At 36.4% G+C, this 14,678-nt stretch overlaps 1 protein-coding gene across 2 annotated transcripts in view; it reads right to left on the bottom strand.

The window, feature by feature from the left end:
• Window positions 1–1,207: 1,207 nt before the first annotated feature.
• Window positions 1,208–14,678, bottom strand: part of LOC310648286 (WW domain-containing adapter protein with coiled-coil-like) — a 124,081-nt gene continuing 110,610 nt past the window's right edge. For both annotated transcript variants that reach the window (XM_083376037.1, XM_083376038.1), the window contains 2 exons: window positions 3,516–3,643; window positions 1,208–3,108 (listed from right to left, as the gene is read on the bottom strand). In XM_083376037.1, the coding sequence (XP_083232163.1) occupies window positions 3,039–3,108; window positions 3,516–3,643 (198 nt within the window). In that variant the 3' untranslated portion in view covers window positions 1,208–3,038. The remainder of the gene's footprint in view (window positions 3,109–3,515; window positions 3,644–14,678) is intronic.

The raw sequence follows: 14,678 nt of genomic DNA on the forward strand, positions 1-14,678 counted from the left end.
CACCCAGGGATAGGGCCTTCTCAGTGGGAGCGCCTGCCCTCTGGAACCAGCTGCCGGTAGAGCTGAGGACTGCTCCCGACCTACGATCATTCCGCCGGGGCCTGAAGACCTGGCTCTTTGAGCTCTCGGGCCCAGGCTGAGGAGAAAATTTTAACTGGGGTTTTAATCTACAGGGTGAATTTAATGCTTTTTAAATTGGTTTTAACTTTTGTATGTTTCGATTTTAATTCCCTGTAAACCGCCCTGAGTCCTCAGGGAAAGGGCGGTATACAAATGCAAATATTAAATTAAATTAAATTAAGTATGCAGTGGGGCACCTCAAGGCTCTGTCTTAGGTCCAGTATTCTTCAATATATTCATGAATGATTTAGACAAGGGGATAGAAGGGGAACTCATCAAATTTGCAGATGATACCAAGCAGGCAGAAATAGCCAGCACTCCAGAAGATAGGCTCAAGATACAGAAGGATCTTGACAGAGTTGAACATTAGGCCCTATCTAACAAAATGAAATTCAGTGGTGAAAAAAGTAAGGTTCTGCATTTAGGCAAGAAAAACAAAATGCACAGGTATAGTATAGGTGGTACCTGGCTCAACAGTAGTAATTGTGACAGGTATCTCGGATTTCTAGTGGACAATCACTTAAATATGAGTCAACAGTGTGCGGCAGCTGCCAAAAAAGCCAACACAGTGCTAGGCTGCCATTATCAGAGGGATAAAATCAAGATCATGTGAAGTGTTAGTATCACTTTATAAAAAGATGACATGAAAATGAGAAACTAGTTAGCATTTTTCTAATTAATATTACATGAAATTGATTGCCTTGCTTGTTCAGAAGAATAGAAGAAATCTAACCACTCTAGAACGAGAAAACTCCTTTGTCCTGTGAATCTACCGTTGAGATCCACAAAGAACAGAATAACACAAAGAAACTGACCCATAAACATGGTACACTTCTTTATTGAAACACCAGAATTCAGCGTATTAAATTCTATTTTAACTATTAATATTTTTCCATATCATATATAAATTATGATTTCTTACGAATCTGGTATATTGGTACATTATCACCCACCTAGTCAGTTTTAATTGTATAAATCAACCACTTTCAATTTTCATAAAGCAAACATGATTTCATGACTAGACCAGGTTATACATAATACATTTTATGCTCTTAAAATAAGAAAGTGATTGTAGATTAGTAAATGGTGCTAAAAAGATGTTTGTTTTTTTACACAAAAATAACCTTTTCTGGCTTTAAAACTTCTGGAAATATTGCATCTTTGAGGTCTCTATCAAGAGAAGTCATTTTAGAGAGCAGGCATGTCAAACTGCCGGCCCACGGGCTGGATGCATCATACTAAAACCGCGCCCACCCCATTGCCAGCAATGGGGGGAAAGTCACAATACGTCACGTGACATCACATGACATCACAAGTTTGACATGCCTGTTATAGTGTTGTCATTTTACAGCATGTTATAAAGAAGACAAAAAGGTTAGACAACAGATTCATAGGCACATTAGGAGGCATACATAAATAAGCAGGAATCTGTTTTCTGGACAGTTGCATCTTTGAATGAATTTAAATAAATATATCAACAATGACACAGCTGGTTTGCAAGTTGGCCATTTTTCAGCATGACCTAAATTTCTAAAAAGACAGACTTCAGGAATGTATGAAGATTAAAACAATGGTTATTAACCTTTTTTAAAAAAAGAAAACAATTTTGTAGTAGCAATATTTTTTTTATTATACTTTAGGAAACAATATACAAAGCTGAGCTTTCCCACCATTTTCAAACAGTGAGACACTCCAATTACACAAAGTCAACATTTTGTGATGGCTAAGAGCAGCAGTCAGCACCAGACTTGAACAGTTAGCTACAACACAACCATCCTTTGAAATGAAAAGTCATAATAGCAAGACAGGTTAAAAACCAGGTGTTAACATATAACAACTGTTGGGAGGTGTCACTAATCCATGTTGAATGTCATTAAATAGTTTATACACAACTGCAATTTTTTAAAATAAACCTCCCTTGAGGACTTATTTTTAATTTAGTACAGAAGTATTCAACAAGAATAACTTTGATGAAGAATCCTTGCACAGTCCAAATTGTAATATGCTATCAACCAAAGGAAAAGCAAACCAGTGGTTTTTGTTTGTTTTAAAATATGTTTATTACAACAGATAGAATTCACATCTGACTAGCTTTTTCTTTCTTTCCCTCCCACAACCATGTTAACATTGGGCTATTTCCTTATAAAGCTGAGAAAGGAAAGTACTTTCAAACACATGTGCTCAGTCCATTCTTTCAGGGTGCAAATGGAAATACATTTCAATAATTTATACAAACAAGTAGGTTATGCTCAATCACTGCAATTTTAAGCTACTGTACACAGGAATGAAAAGATTATAGAAAAATGCCATAGCAACAGTGCCTTATGAAAGGAAGAAATTAGAAAAATTAAACTGAAAAAATCAGAATCAGGAATTCAAAAGGAAAATGAACACAGAAAATGAAAAATACAGCTCTGTAAAACAAATGGAAAAGCACTATTCTTGATTAGGTGCAACTGTGGAAACAGTTATTTCATATTTTGTATATTACCCTAACTGTTTCAAACTTTGAGACACAGATCATTTGGTGCTTGCATTGAATTTCAGGAAATGAAAGATTTCTGAATGATAAATTAACTAAAGAGAATTAATTTTGCAAACAGGTTTACATGTAAAAGACTAGGTATTTAGCCACCTTAGCACTGATTACTTTTGGATGTCTAAGCTCTGATACACATGTCTTCCCATGGCTTCACGCTACAAAACATATTTACAACATGAAGAATACATCTACAAGAAATCTACATTTCAAGAGTTTTACAAATCATACGTGTATTTTTCCCCTGAACGACTTCTTTCCTTTCCCCATGTTATTTTGTACTGCCCAACTCAATGGTCCAAAGTCTACTCAAATGCAGCTCAAAAAAGTTAAGACTGGGCAACAAGTTATACAGACTTGTATTCAAAACCCATGTGTTTCACACCATGAAGGAATTCTGATTCTTTAGTTTTTCAAGTTCTTTAATTTGTTGTCTCAAAAAGAGTATCCTATAAAAAGAAAATAATACAATTATCACCGGAGAGACCAAACTGACTCTTTAGTAACAGTTATACTGTGATAAATGCTACTAGTTTATATGCTTTTTTAACTTTAAAAAAGGATAAAATTCTTGGACCTGGAAATGGTTGACCTACCTTAATGGCACACATGATAGACTAAATTATTATTCAAGATCTGGAGCACATAAGGGTACCTTCAGTAGTTCAATGACTGTGGAGGGAGGCATTATGCCTGTTTCAGTGAGCATCATCCTGGTGTTAAATTCTAACAGTTCCTAGCTCTTGACTATGCACTAGGGAATGCATCTCAGTAGTTCTTACATTTATATAAAAGTTGTACAAGCAAATATAACTGAAAATTTAGCAAACCAGGAAAATGCACGCAAAATAATTACCTTTGCTCGCGCAAAGTTGCTTGAATTTCACACACTCGAACTAAAGATCTTAAATTTTTTAATTCAGTACAAATTTCAGACATATGGATACTTCCTATATTATGAGCTTCTTCACGCAATCTGGATGCCTAAAGAATTAAAAGCAACTATTCAAAAATGTATTTCATTTACTAGATAACTTAGATGTAGACACCTATAAAAGAATACAGTATTAGTGAAAAGATGTCTATGACTAACATGAACTGCAGCGTGGGAAAATAAAGAGCACTGTTTCCTGTCATCCATAAAATAACTATTTTCAACTTTACTATATGACAGCAACTTAGATTTCAGCCTACTTTTTCACTAAATTTTACATAGTACTGAAAAAGTTTGGCTTTTTTCCAGACAAAACATTTAACTTTCACTCACAAAAAAACTATAGTGGGGTATCATTGGTCATAACAATGGAAAGCTATTTCAGTATTTTGATTCATTATTGGTAATTATGCTTACAATCCTCAGAGACTAATCATGAGAACCATTATTTAAAAATCTTTCACATTCTGAATTTCTCACAAGAAAAAGGTGAAAATGTGATAACTGTAACAGATTATAAAAACAGCATACAAAGACTTCCGTTGGGAATTGTTGAAATACTGCAAGGGGAATACCAGCAGCAACTCATTCTGTTTTGCCCATGTAAGAGTCCCCCCTCCCTGCAGAGTCTGGCCTCTGCTTTAGAAAAGCTGCTTGTCCAGAAAGAGCGCTTTAAATCCAGATTCCCCACTGAGTGAAGGGAAGCAGCCTGGCTCTTCGCAAAAGCGAAGGTGCCGCTTGCACCAAGAGCAGGAAGAAACGCTGCTCTCATTTCGATCAATGGGGCTTTGAGAAGGTGCAACAAGAGAAGCTGCTAAAACTTGGGGTGTCTCCTTCCTCCCTTTATCCTGACAATGAAGAGTGCAAAGCCTAAAGCGCACAGCTTCCCTATTTCTACAGCTTTAGAAGTGCCAATGTGAAGGCGGCTTGCTTCCCTCCCCAAGCTTTACTAGTGTATGCTAATACCTAGGAAGGAAAGCTCAGGCTTCTCCAGCATCTCAGGGAAAAAAAAACAACCAACCAACCAAACAAATACAAAACAAAAAGGCAAAAACAAAAACAAAAACAAATGAACAACAAAAAAACAGCTGCTTCTGGAACTCTGCCACATGGCCCAGCAATAGAGCAATTTTCTCCTTCTGTACCCCAACCTCTTGAGCCCTGGGAATCTTGGAAAGGTAAATGAGCGATCAGTGATGGGTGGGGAGGAGGCCCAAGTGGCTGAGGACCCCAAGTGGTGGGAAGCAGAACATGGGGTATCTCAGGGTGGGGGGGAAGCCCTGGGAGCCTGGAGGCAGAGGCAACCCACCAAAGGTACCCCATATTCCACCTAACATCCTGCATATTTGTTTAATGAATGCACAGGAGTGAGCAGGGATAGAGGCTTGTTCACTTAACATGATTCACTTAAAATCTTCTTGATTTACGGATATAATTGGCAGGCTCCATTACATATGTAACTCAACAATTACCTGTCTCCTACTATAGCGTGATGCAACTGACCCACCGACTGGGATAGGCTCTGGGACTACTAAAAACATGATTAACTTACTAACAGAAAGCACTAATAATTTTCCTACCACCCAAGATGTTCTTCAGTATTAAGGAATAAATAAAATGTAAGATTGTTGCAATCACTGTTTTATTACATTGACTTGGTTGACATGAAGTAAACTTAAATTCTCAAATTCTGAACTCAATAGGCAAAGTCAAGGCAAGGCACTGTGGGGAAGACTGCAAGGACAGACTCTGATAAGAGCATTATATAATTGAAATGATCCCAGCTGGATAACTTTGGGCCAGGTGTTTTATCTTAGCCCAAACCACCTCATTGGGTTGTTGCTGTGGGGAAAATAGGAGGAAAGAGCTTCAGTTGCACAAAACAATAAAAGGATTAAAATAAAAATAAAATATGCACAAAGGTTGGTTATATATGGTATTTATAGTTGGAAATCAAGAATGGATATATAAACAAAAATCTAACAAATGTTACAATTTCTACTATACAAATCCCTAGGACTAATGACAGGACAACTACATATTGTAAAGACAGGTTAAATAAGTAAAAGAAAGCCAGGATTTGGACTCCTTCCCAAGATGGCTGTTGAATGGTAAGGGTTTTTTCCTCTCTTGCCAACGATCTGCTGTTTTTGCTGCCAAAAGCTGGCTGTCCTGTGCTGCTCCCTGGATTTAAATTGGAGCATTTAGGAATGACTCAAAATGACTTTTGGGTGACCATGGACCCACCTGGGGAGTCTTGAAGATTCCAGTTCCCTGTGGGAGTGGTCGGAAAGTCGCTGGTTATGTGTCAGACCCTCAAATGTATTTCTTTCTTATGCTTTCATTTTCAGGTTCTGCCATTCTATTGGGGGGAGGACACTTGTGCTGGGAAAGGGGGGGACAACCTACGGGTCTTCCACAATGTATTTCCTTTGCTTTGTTCTATCCTCTTTGAAGTATCTTACTTGGGGTGTGAAAGAAATGTGCCTCTGGCCATCTGCCTTATCTCCAGTTGGATGGGAAGAAGCCGCGGAGAAACCTGACAGCCTTGAGAATGGCGCCTTATCTGTTCTTTCCCACAATTTAACACCTATGGATTGGTTCAATTCAAACCGGCCGGATGGACATTTGGGGTGGGGTTTAAAAGGGCTCTTTTAATGTAATGTTTCACATGGAAAATCCTCAGATCCTGCCTTACTATCCTGCTATCAATACCTTCCAATAAAAGTTCCTGTTGAGACAATGCAAGTTTCAAGAGTTCTGCTTATTTGGGAGGTTTAACTGAGGCAGGTCCTTACATCTTTGTCTTGGCAATTTATTCCTTAAGTATGCTGGGTTTTAACTTCATTTTTTGAGTATTCTGTTTTTCTCTGCTTTTTATCTTTAAAAGTTGACTAGTCGGTAGAATGCTGATTTACTTTACACCACCACCCCCCCCCATCCCCCAGATTCTAGCTGTTCTTTTTTTCCCCTTTATGTTGTTGTTTTGAATAACTTTTGCCTTTCCCTAAGGAAACACAGTGTGTTCTTTCATTTGATTTACATTAATATTGGACTGTCACGTGGTTTTTGCATTTTATTAATTTGCAAAATACAGTGCATTCAGAAAGTATTCAGACCCCTTTCACTTGTCAATTTTGTTATGCTGCAGCCTGATTCTACAGTTGTTGATATTCATTTTTTTCTCATTAATCTACACTCAGTACCTCCCCCATAAGGACAAAGTCAAAACAAAATTTTAGAAATATCTGTAAATTTATTAAAAAGAAAAAACTGAAATATCACATTGGCATAAGTATTCAGACCCTTTGCAAAAACACTTGAAATTTAGCTTAAGTGCCTCCTATTTCTCTTGACAGGTCAGCGCTGACATGTTTCTACGTCTTGACTGGAGTCCACCTGTGGTAAATTAAATTTATTGGACATGATTTGGAAAGTCACACACCTCACAGCTGACAATACACACAGTAGCAGAGCAAAAGCCATGAGGTCAAAGGAACTGACTGCAGAGTTCAGAGACAGGATTATTGCAAGGCACAGAACTGGGGAAGGCTACAATAACATTTCAGCTGCACTGAAGGTTCCTAAGAGTACAGTGGCCTCCATAATTCTCGAATGGAAAATATTTGGCACAACAAGGACTCTTCCAAGAGCTGGTTGCCCGGTCAAACTGAGCAATTGGGGAAGAAGGGCCTTAGTAAGAGAGGTGGCCAAGAACCCAATGGTCACTCTGACTGAGCTCCAGAGATCCTGTGTATAGTTGGGACAGAGGTCCAGAAGGACAACCATCACTGCAGCCCTCCACTGATCTAGGCTTTATGGCAGAGTGGCTGATCTAGGCTTTATGGCAGAGTGGCTAGACGGAAACCCCTCCTCAGTGCAAAACACATGAAAGCCCACTTGGAGTTTGAAAAAAGGCACCTGAAGGACTCTCAGACTGTGAAGAACAAGATTCTCTGGTCTGATGAAACCAAGAATGATCTGTTTGGCCTCAATTCTAAATGTTATGTTTGGAGGAAACCAGGCACCGCTCATCACCTGCTCAATATCATCCCAACAGTGAAGCATGGTGGTGGCAACATCATGTTGTGGGGTTTTTTCAGCATCAGGGACAGGGAGACTGGTGGTCAGGGTTGAGGGAAAGCTGAAATGGAGCCAAGTACAGGGATATCCTCAACGAAAACCGGTTCCACTGCACTCAGGACCTCAGACTGGGCCAAAGGTTCACTTTCCAACATGACTACGATCCTAAGAACACAGCCAAAACATCACAGGAGTGGCTTAGGGACAACTCTGTGAATGTCCTAGAGTGGCCCAGCCAGAGCCCTGACTTGAACCTTGTTAAACATCTCTGGAGGGACCTGAAAATGACTGTCAACCAAGTCGCCATCCAACCTGACTGAGCTTGAGAGGATTTGCAAGGAAAAATAGCAGAAAATCACCCAATCCAGGTTTGCAAAGCTTGTCGCGTCATACCCCAAAAGACTTGAGGCTGTACTTGCTGCCAAAGGTGCTTCAACAAAGTACTGAGAGAAGGGTCTGAATACTTATGCCAATGTGATATTTCAGTTTTTTCCCTTTTAATAAATTTACAGACATTTCTAAAATTCTGTTTTCATTTTGTCATTATGGAGTACTGAGTGTAGTTTAATGAGAAAAAAATGAATTTCAACAACTGTATAATCAGGCTGCAGCATAACAAAACTGACAAAAGTGAAAGGGGTCTGAATTCTTTCTGAATCCACTGTATTTGGAGCTTATTTTTAATTTTTTTCTTTTAATCTTGGATCAAAATATCCAGAAAATATCTTCCCTTCTTTTTTTATTTATTTCTTCAATTTGCTTCAGCTTTTGTTTCCTGGCTAAGTTACACAGAGCAATAATATATCAGATTACAGTCAAGCAAGGGTGGCTGATATCTGGAAAAAGATCATTTGGTAACATGCAATTTTTAGTTGAAAGCTTTTTTAAAAAAGTTTGGTGAAATGATAATGGCTGTGGAAAATATTCAGATGCATGGAGCTCTGGATAAATTAGATTCACAAAAGGAATGTGATTTGAAGGTTGCAAACCCATTGGAAAGAGCTATGGACTGTACAGAGTTACAACTGAGTTGATTGCATATGCCTCTCTAAAGTTCAAGCCTACATTCTTTTACAACAGCAGAAGCCTGATTGAATGGAGAAGTTTATTAGTTTAGTTTTATTAAATTTTTATACCGCCCTTCTCCCTAGGGACTCAGGGCGGTGAACAGGGCAGATAATAAAAGTACAAAACTACAAAAAGTGATAAATTGATTTTCCATAGGAGGACTGAAGGAGATTGGGGAATGGATTTATTGCATTTAATCGGAAACCATTTTCATCTGGACTTTGTTGGGAAGACAGACTGATTATGGAGACTGAATTTATATTTAACCAGACAATAATTGATAAGAGATGGTATTAAGAAACAAACACTGATAATTGATCCAGGACAAATTACTCTTTTAACACTTGGGATGATTTGGCATAGATAAGATGCTGTGGGACTTCCGGTTTGGTGTTCGATGAGAAAGGTGAAAGAAGCCAGGGCTCCGGCTTCTTAGCCCGATTTCATTCTGCCCGGCGACCCCAAGGGGTCGGAAAGTTGCCCTGGAGGGGCAACAAAGAAGGAGGGATACCTCAGGAGTCTGGACCAGATGGCAGTCAGTCCAGACGGACTGAAGAAACCCTCCAAAAGGAGGGAGGAAAGGCTGCCTGGTAAGTCCAGACAGCTCAAGTCATCGCTAGCCGGAAGAAAAGCGAGGAGACGCGGCGCTCCGCTAAACAGCTGATTGTCAACTGGGTGAGCCTGCAACTGGGTGAGCCTGCTCTTTCATTCCTTTTCCTTTTGGACCTAGAAATGTTGATCCCCTGATTGGGAAGAGCTATGAAATAAAGACCCCAGAAGGACTAGGGGAGAAGAGAGTTAAAAGAGGTGAGCAACTACAGGAGGGGGAAGGATTTTAAGGAAGATAAAAGAACTTTTAAAAATTGAATTTAGGCTGACTCAAAGAAAGACTATCTATCCTACAGGATGTGAAAAAAAATTTTTAGATATAATTCCTAGGGTAAGTAATCTATAAAGTACTTTAAAAGAAAAACTTTGTAATAATCTTTTAAAACCAGATATTGACAAGTGTACGAGGACATCTAGTGGTGAAAGGAGATACAGTAATACTAAATAATAAAAGAACCTGAAAGTGTTTGACCTTGAAACAACACCTGGCGTAAACAAAGTGCCTTTGTGTGAGATAAGTGAAAAGACTTTCTACAATTATATTTGTTGACTCTGGATATAACCAAACCAGGAATTACTTAGAGACAGTGGGTTGTTTTACATCTGAGACTCGACTGGAGGTTTTGGATTTGGCCTAAAGTATTTGGCTCGTTCTTTTTGGTTGGATTTTAGCCTAAGATAGTTGGCTTTTTTCTCTTTTTGCTTTTTTACTCTGTTTTCTCTCCTTGAGATATTGGATTTAGCCTAAAGTAGTTGGCTTCTTTTACGGTTTGGATTTTAGCCTAAGATAGTTGGCTGGAAAAATGAGTACATCAAATCTCAACAGACTTATGAAAAAGACTTCCTCTGTACCCTTTGTTGGAACATCTAGCCCAACAAGCCAGGGATCTATTGAAACAATGTTGCAGCGTGAGAAAATTAGCACTGCTCAAAATGAGATACAAACTACATTAAAATTAATTCAAGAATCAATACAAAAAAACCATGAAGAGACAAAAGGTAATTTCGATAAATTAAACGAACAAATCTTGGACATAAAGACACAATTTGAAGTCCACCACCAAATGATTATTAATAATGAACAAAGAATTCAGAAAATGGAAAATAAATCAGATGATATTGACAAAAAATGGAAGTACTAATACAAGAAAATGAAAAACTAGAACAAGCAAATAAAATTCTAGAAGACACAGTGGTGATCTTAGAAATGGAGAAAGCAGAACACTACTTAAGATTTCAAAATATTCCTGAAGACAGAGAAGAAAATATAGCAGTTGTGATTATTGATCTTCTGGCAGAGGCTTTGAAAGCAGACAGAGCAGAGATGCAAATGTAGATAGATGAAGTATTTTGAATGAATTCAAGTTACGCAAGGAAATATAAACTGCCCAGAGAAGTGCATTAAGATTTATAAAGAAAACAACAAGAGATGAAATACTGAGATAAGTTAGAGATGAGCCATTACAATACAAGACTAAAGAAATCATGGTGTTAAAGCAGATACCCAAGGGAGTAAGAGATACTCGAAGACAGTCCTGCACGCAGAGAAGCAGTTGAGGGATTCGGGATTCTGAGTCCTCCAGCTGAGTTTCTCCCTGTTAGGGGACCCTAAATGGGCCAGAAGCTGCCCCAGAGAGGTGGCAATGAAGGAAGGAAGTCCCAGAGACCTAGAAGAGATGGCGGTCAACCCGATTGGTCCAGGAGAAGCCTTCCAGAGAAAGGCTGGCTTAACTTCAGAGTCCAGCCCCAGCTGCAAGCAACAGAAGTCAAAAGCACTAATTTAAGCTGATCATAAACAGTGTGCTTGCATCTGGGTAAGAACATTGATTTTCTCTATCCTACCTACTTTTCTGAAGGGTAGAAACTCCCAACAAGCAAAGAAAAACCTCCAAAAGTGAAGAAAGGGGGGGTGGGTTTCCCCCACCTTTTTGCCACTGGAAGCGGCGAATTTTAACCATTCACAGAGGAAAAAAAAATCTTAAAAATGAACCAGTGATGACACATACTGATGGATGAGGATTATGACAGTCATGGTAAAATTTGGGTTTGCCTGTGACCTTCAAAGCCTTAAAAAATAAAGAACAGCTGTGTAGATAAAGAACTTTTAAAAAAATATTCTTTGGACTATAAGTATTTTTTCAATTCTTACTCCAAAGCTATTTCCAAAGCGGGGAAAAAAATCTGGACTTTTGGTCATCATGGAAAATCAGAGATTTATAGGAAATATTTATCAAGAAAAAATGAATATTTTTCAAGAGGAGATATATGTAAAGCTGCAACTAATTCAAAGAACAATGATTTCAAATCACAAAGAAATTCAGAATAACTTTGAAAATATAAGTCAACTCATCTCCAATTTAAGTTTATACCAAAAAAATCCTCAGGAAGATACAGCAGAGAAGGAACAGACAAAACAGATGACTGAACATAAATTTGAGGATAGAGACTTGAAGATGGAATTCTACAAAACAAAGGAGTATGATCTAATCCAAGTGGAAATTTTTTTTTTACAAGAAATACTAGATTTTTCAACATTACAAAATAAACTTGAGGACAAGAAAAAAGACTGGATAAAACGTTCTACAGAAATATTAGGAAAAACACCAGAACTGGAGAGACAAAAAGTGATAAGAGAAGCAGAGGAAAAAAGAAGGGAAAAGATTCCCAATAAAAAGGAGTGGGCAAATGCCCTTAACAAAGATACTGACTTACTTTTTATATCTACAGCAACATTTATGAACATATGGAAAAACCCTTTGATCCAGCAAAATACATTGATTAAGAAAGATATCAGGCAAAGAAAAAAGATTAAGGTGGAAACCAAGAAAATAGATGATGGGACTTATCAGAGAATACTTAAAAAAAACCATTTGTTTGAATATGGTTAAATAGAAAATTTTTGGAATATATCATTTTAAGAGGGATGAATTCTCTAAACAATATAGTATGCTTTTTTCTCTTTTGTGTTCTTTTTCTTGCTATGAGTAATATAAAAAAGTTGAAATGATTTAAATAAAGGAAATGTTTTACATACTTAAATGTGACTGAATCTAAGAAAATTATAAAAAAATGTTTTGAGTAAGAGTTAAAGGACTAGATGACTAGATGTATTGAATGGAATGTTTAAAGATTAAATATATTCTTAATCATGGTTAAAAAGAACAAGAAATTAAGGAAATAAATACATATTAGCCTAGGAGGGATATATATTTTAAATAGTATGTTAATTCTTATGTTTCTTTACTTTTGTTTTCCTTTTTTTTCTTTCTTTTTTCTCTTCATTGTTTTATCCATTTCTTAAGGAATGTAAAAGTGTGCGATGGCTTATATGGAAAAAATAGAATTAAATTTGTAAATGTAAATGAAATTAATTTTTTGAGAAAATCTTCACCAGCAAGAATATCTAGAATTTGGTGGGAGAAATAAACTAAAATAAGGATTGTAACAGGATTTATGATAAGGCAGCCAGAATGATTGAATAGAAAAGAAATATACTAATATGATTATTATTTTTAGGAATATTGGAAAAATATATATTCAATTGTTATTCATCAAAACAATAAGAATTGTATTAATCTAATATTTGCAAAAGAGGTTATTTTTGGCAAAGAGGAAATCAACTAAAATTAATATGTGGAATATGGATTATAGAAATTGTTAATGATTCTTTTACAAATGTAACCCAGACAACACATTGTTCAATTATTGAGTGATTTGTTTTTTCTTTTAAAAAATCAATAAATTACATAAAAAAGAGATACTCAAAGACAATATCATTTTCTAACTACAAAGCTGATTGCAAAAGGCATAAATTTCATAGGGTTAATGCCAGAAGGGATTTTAATCAACTGGAACAATACAAGATACCGATTGGATTCAGGTTGGAAAGCAGAAGATTTTGATGAAAGAAATCGAGCATTCCTAGATGGAGTGCAACATCGATAAGAGGAGAGAAAAGATCAGAAACAAACAGAAAAAGCAACTGAATAAGCAATTATACAAACAGGAGAACAGAAAGAGAAATTTGATCAAGAGAGTGAAGGAACTGCCAGAGAACTGAGGATTACGAGATCGACTAGACCTAAATATAATTAAAATGGAGAAAGAAAACAATTTTTTTCAGTGAATATAAATGGACTAAACTCCCCATCAAAAAGAAACATTTTTAGAAAACTACAGAAATTAATTATAGATATAATTTGTTTGCAAGACACACATATAAAAAGACAATATTATAAACTGTTGGAATACCCCCTAATTGGGAAACTTTACTATACATCAGCACAACAGAAAAAAAGAGGTGTTGCCGTATATATTAGAGACAATAGATTCTAAAATGATTTATTTAGATGAAGAAGGAAGAATTGTGATGGTAGAAATATACTTACATCAAAAACAAACATTGTTGGTAGTAATCTGCACCAAATAATAACCAGGAAGAATTCTATCGAAATCTCCATAGAAAAATAATAGAAATGGAGTACCAAAATATTTGTTTAGTAGGAGACTTTAATGTGATAGTGGATGGGACATTAGACTATAAAAGTAGTAAAACAGGAAAAACTGGAAGAAAAAGATTACCTAAGACCTTTTTTTAATATGATAGAAGAAACTGGAGTACAAGATATTTGGAGGGAAATCAATCCAGGAAAATTACAATACACATTTTATTCAAACAGTCATAAATCCTGGTCCAGAATCGACATGATCTGGATGACATCTGAACTGAGGGCAAATATGTAGGAAACTGAGATAGAACCAGGTACATGGGCAGATCACAACCCTTTAAAAGTGACATAGAGAGGAATACAAAAAAAATCAAGATGGACTTTGAACCAATCTATATTAAAAGAAAGAGAATTTGTAGAACTAGCAAAAAGAAAAAAAAGAAATGGAGTTTTTCTTCAAAGAAAACAAAAAAGAAGATACAACATTACAAAATGTACAGGATACAGCCAAAGCATACTTTAGAGGTATAGCTACAACATACATGGCAATAAATAAATAAATAAACAGAAAAGACAGCAATATATACAATTAAAAGAAAAATTTGAAAACTAGAATCAGACCTGCAAATGAATCCGCAAAAGAAGATTCTGAAAAGAGACATAGAAACAATAAAACACAAATTACGGTAAATCTGTTGGATTCAGAAAAATTGGCACAGCAAATAAAGAGCAAAACAAAACTTTTTTGAAAATGCAAATAAACCAGGAAGATGGTTAGCTTGTAAATTTAAAAAACAGAAGAAGAAAAAGATAAACAATTTAGTAGATGAAAAAGGTTGCCTACAATTTAAAAATGAAGAAATAAAAAAGATAATAA

Source organism: Vipera ursinii (genome assembly GCF_947247035.1).
Source record: "Vipera ursinii genome assembly, chromosome: W".
In the NCBI taxonomy this organism is placed as follows: Eukaryota; Metazoa; Chordata; class Lepidosauria; order Squamata; family Viperidae; genus Vipera; species Vipera ursinii.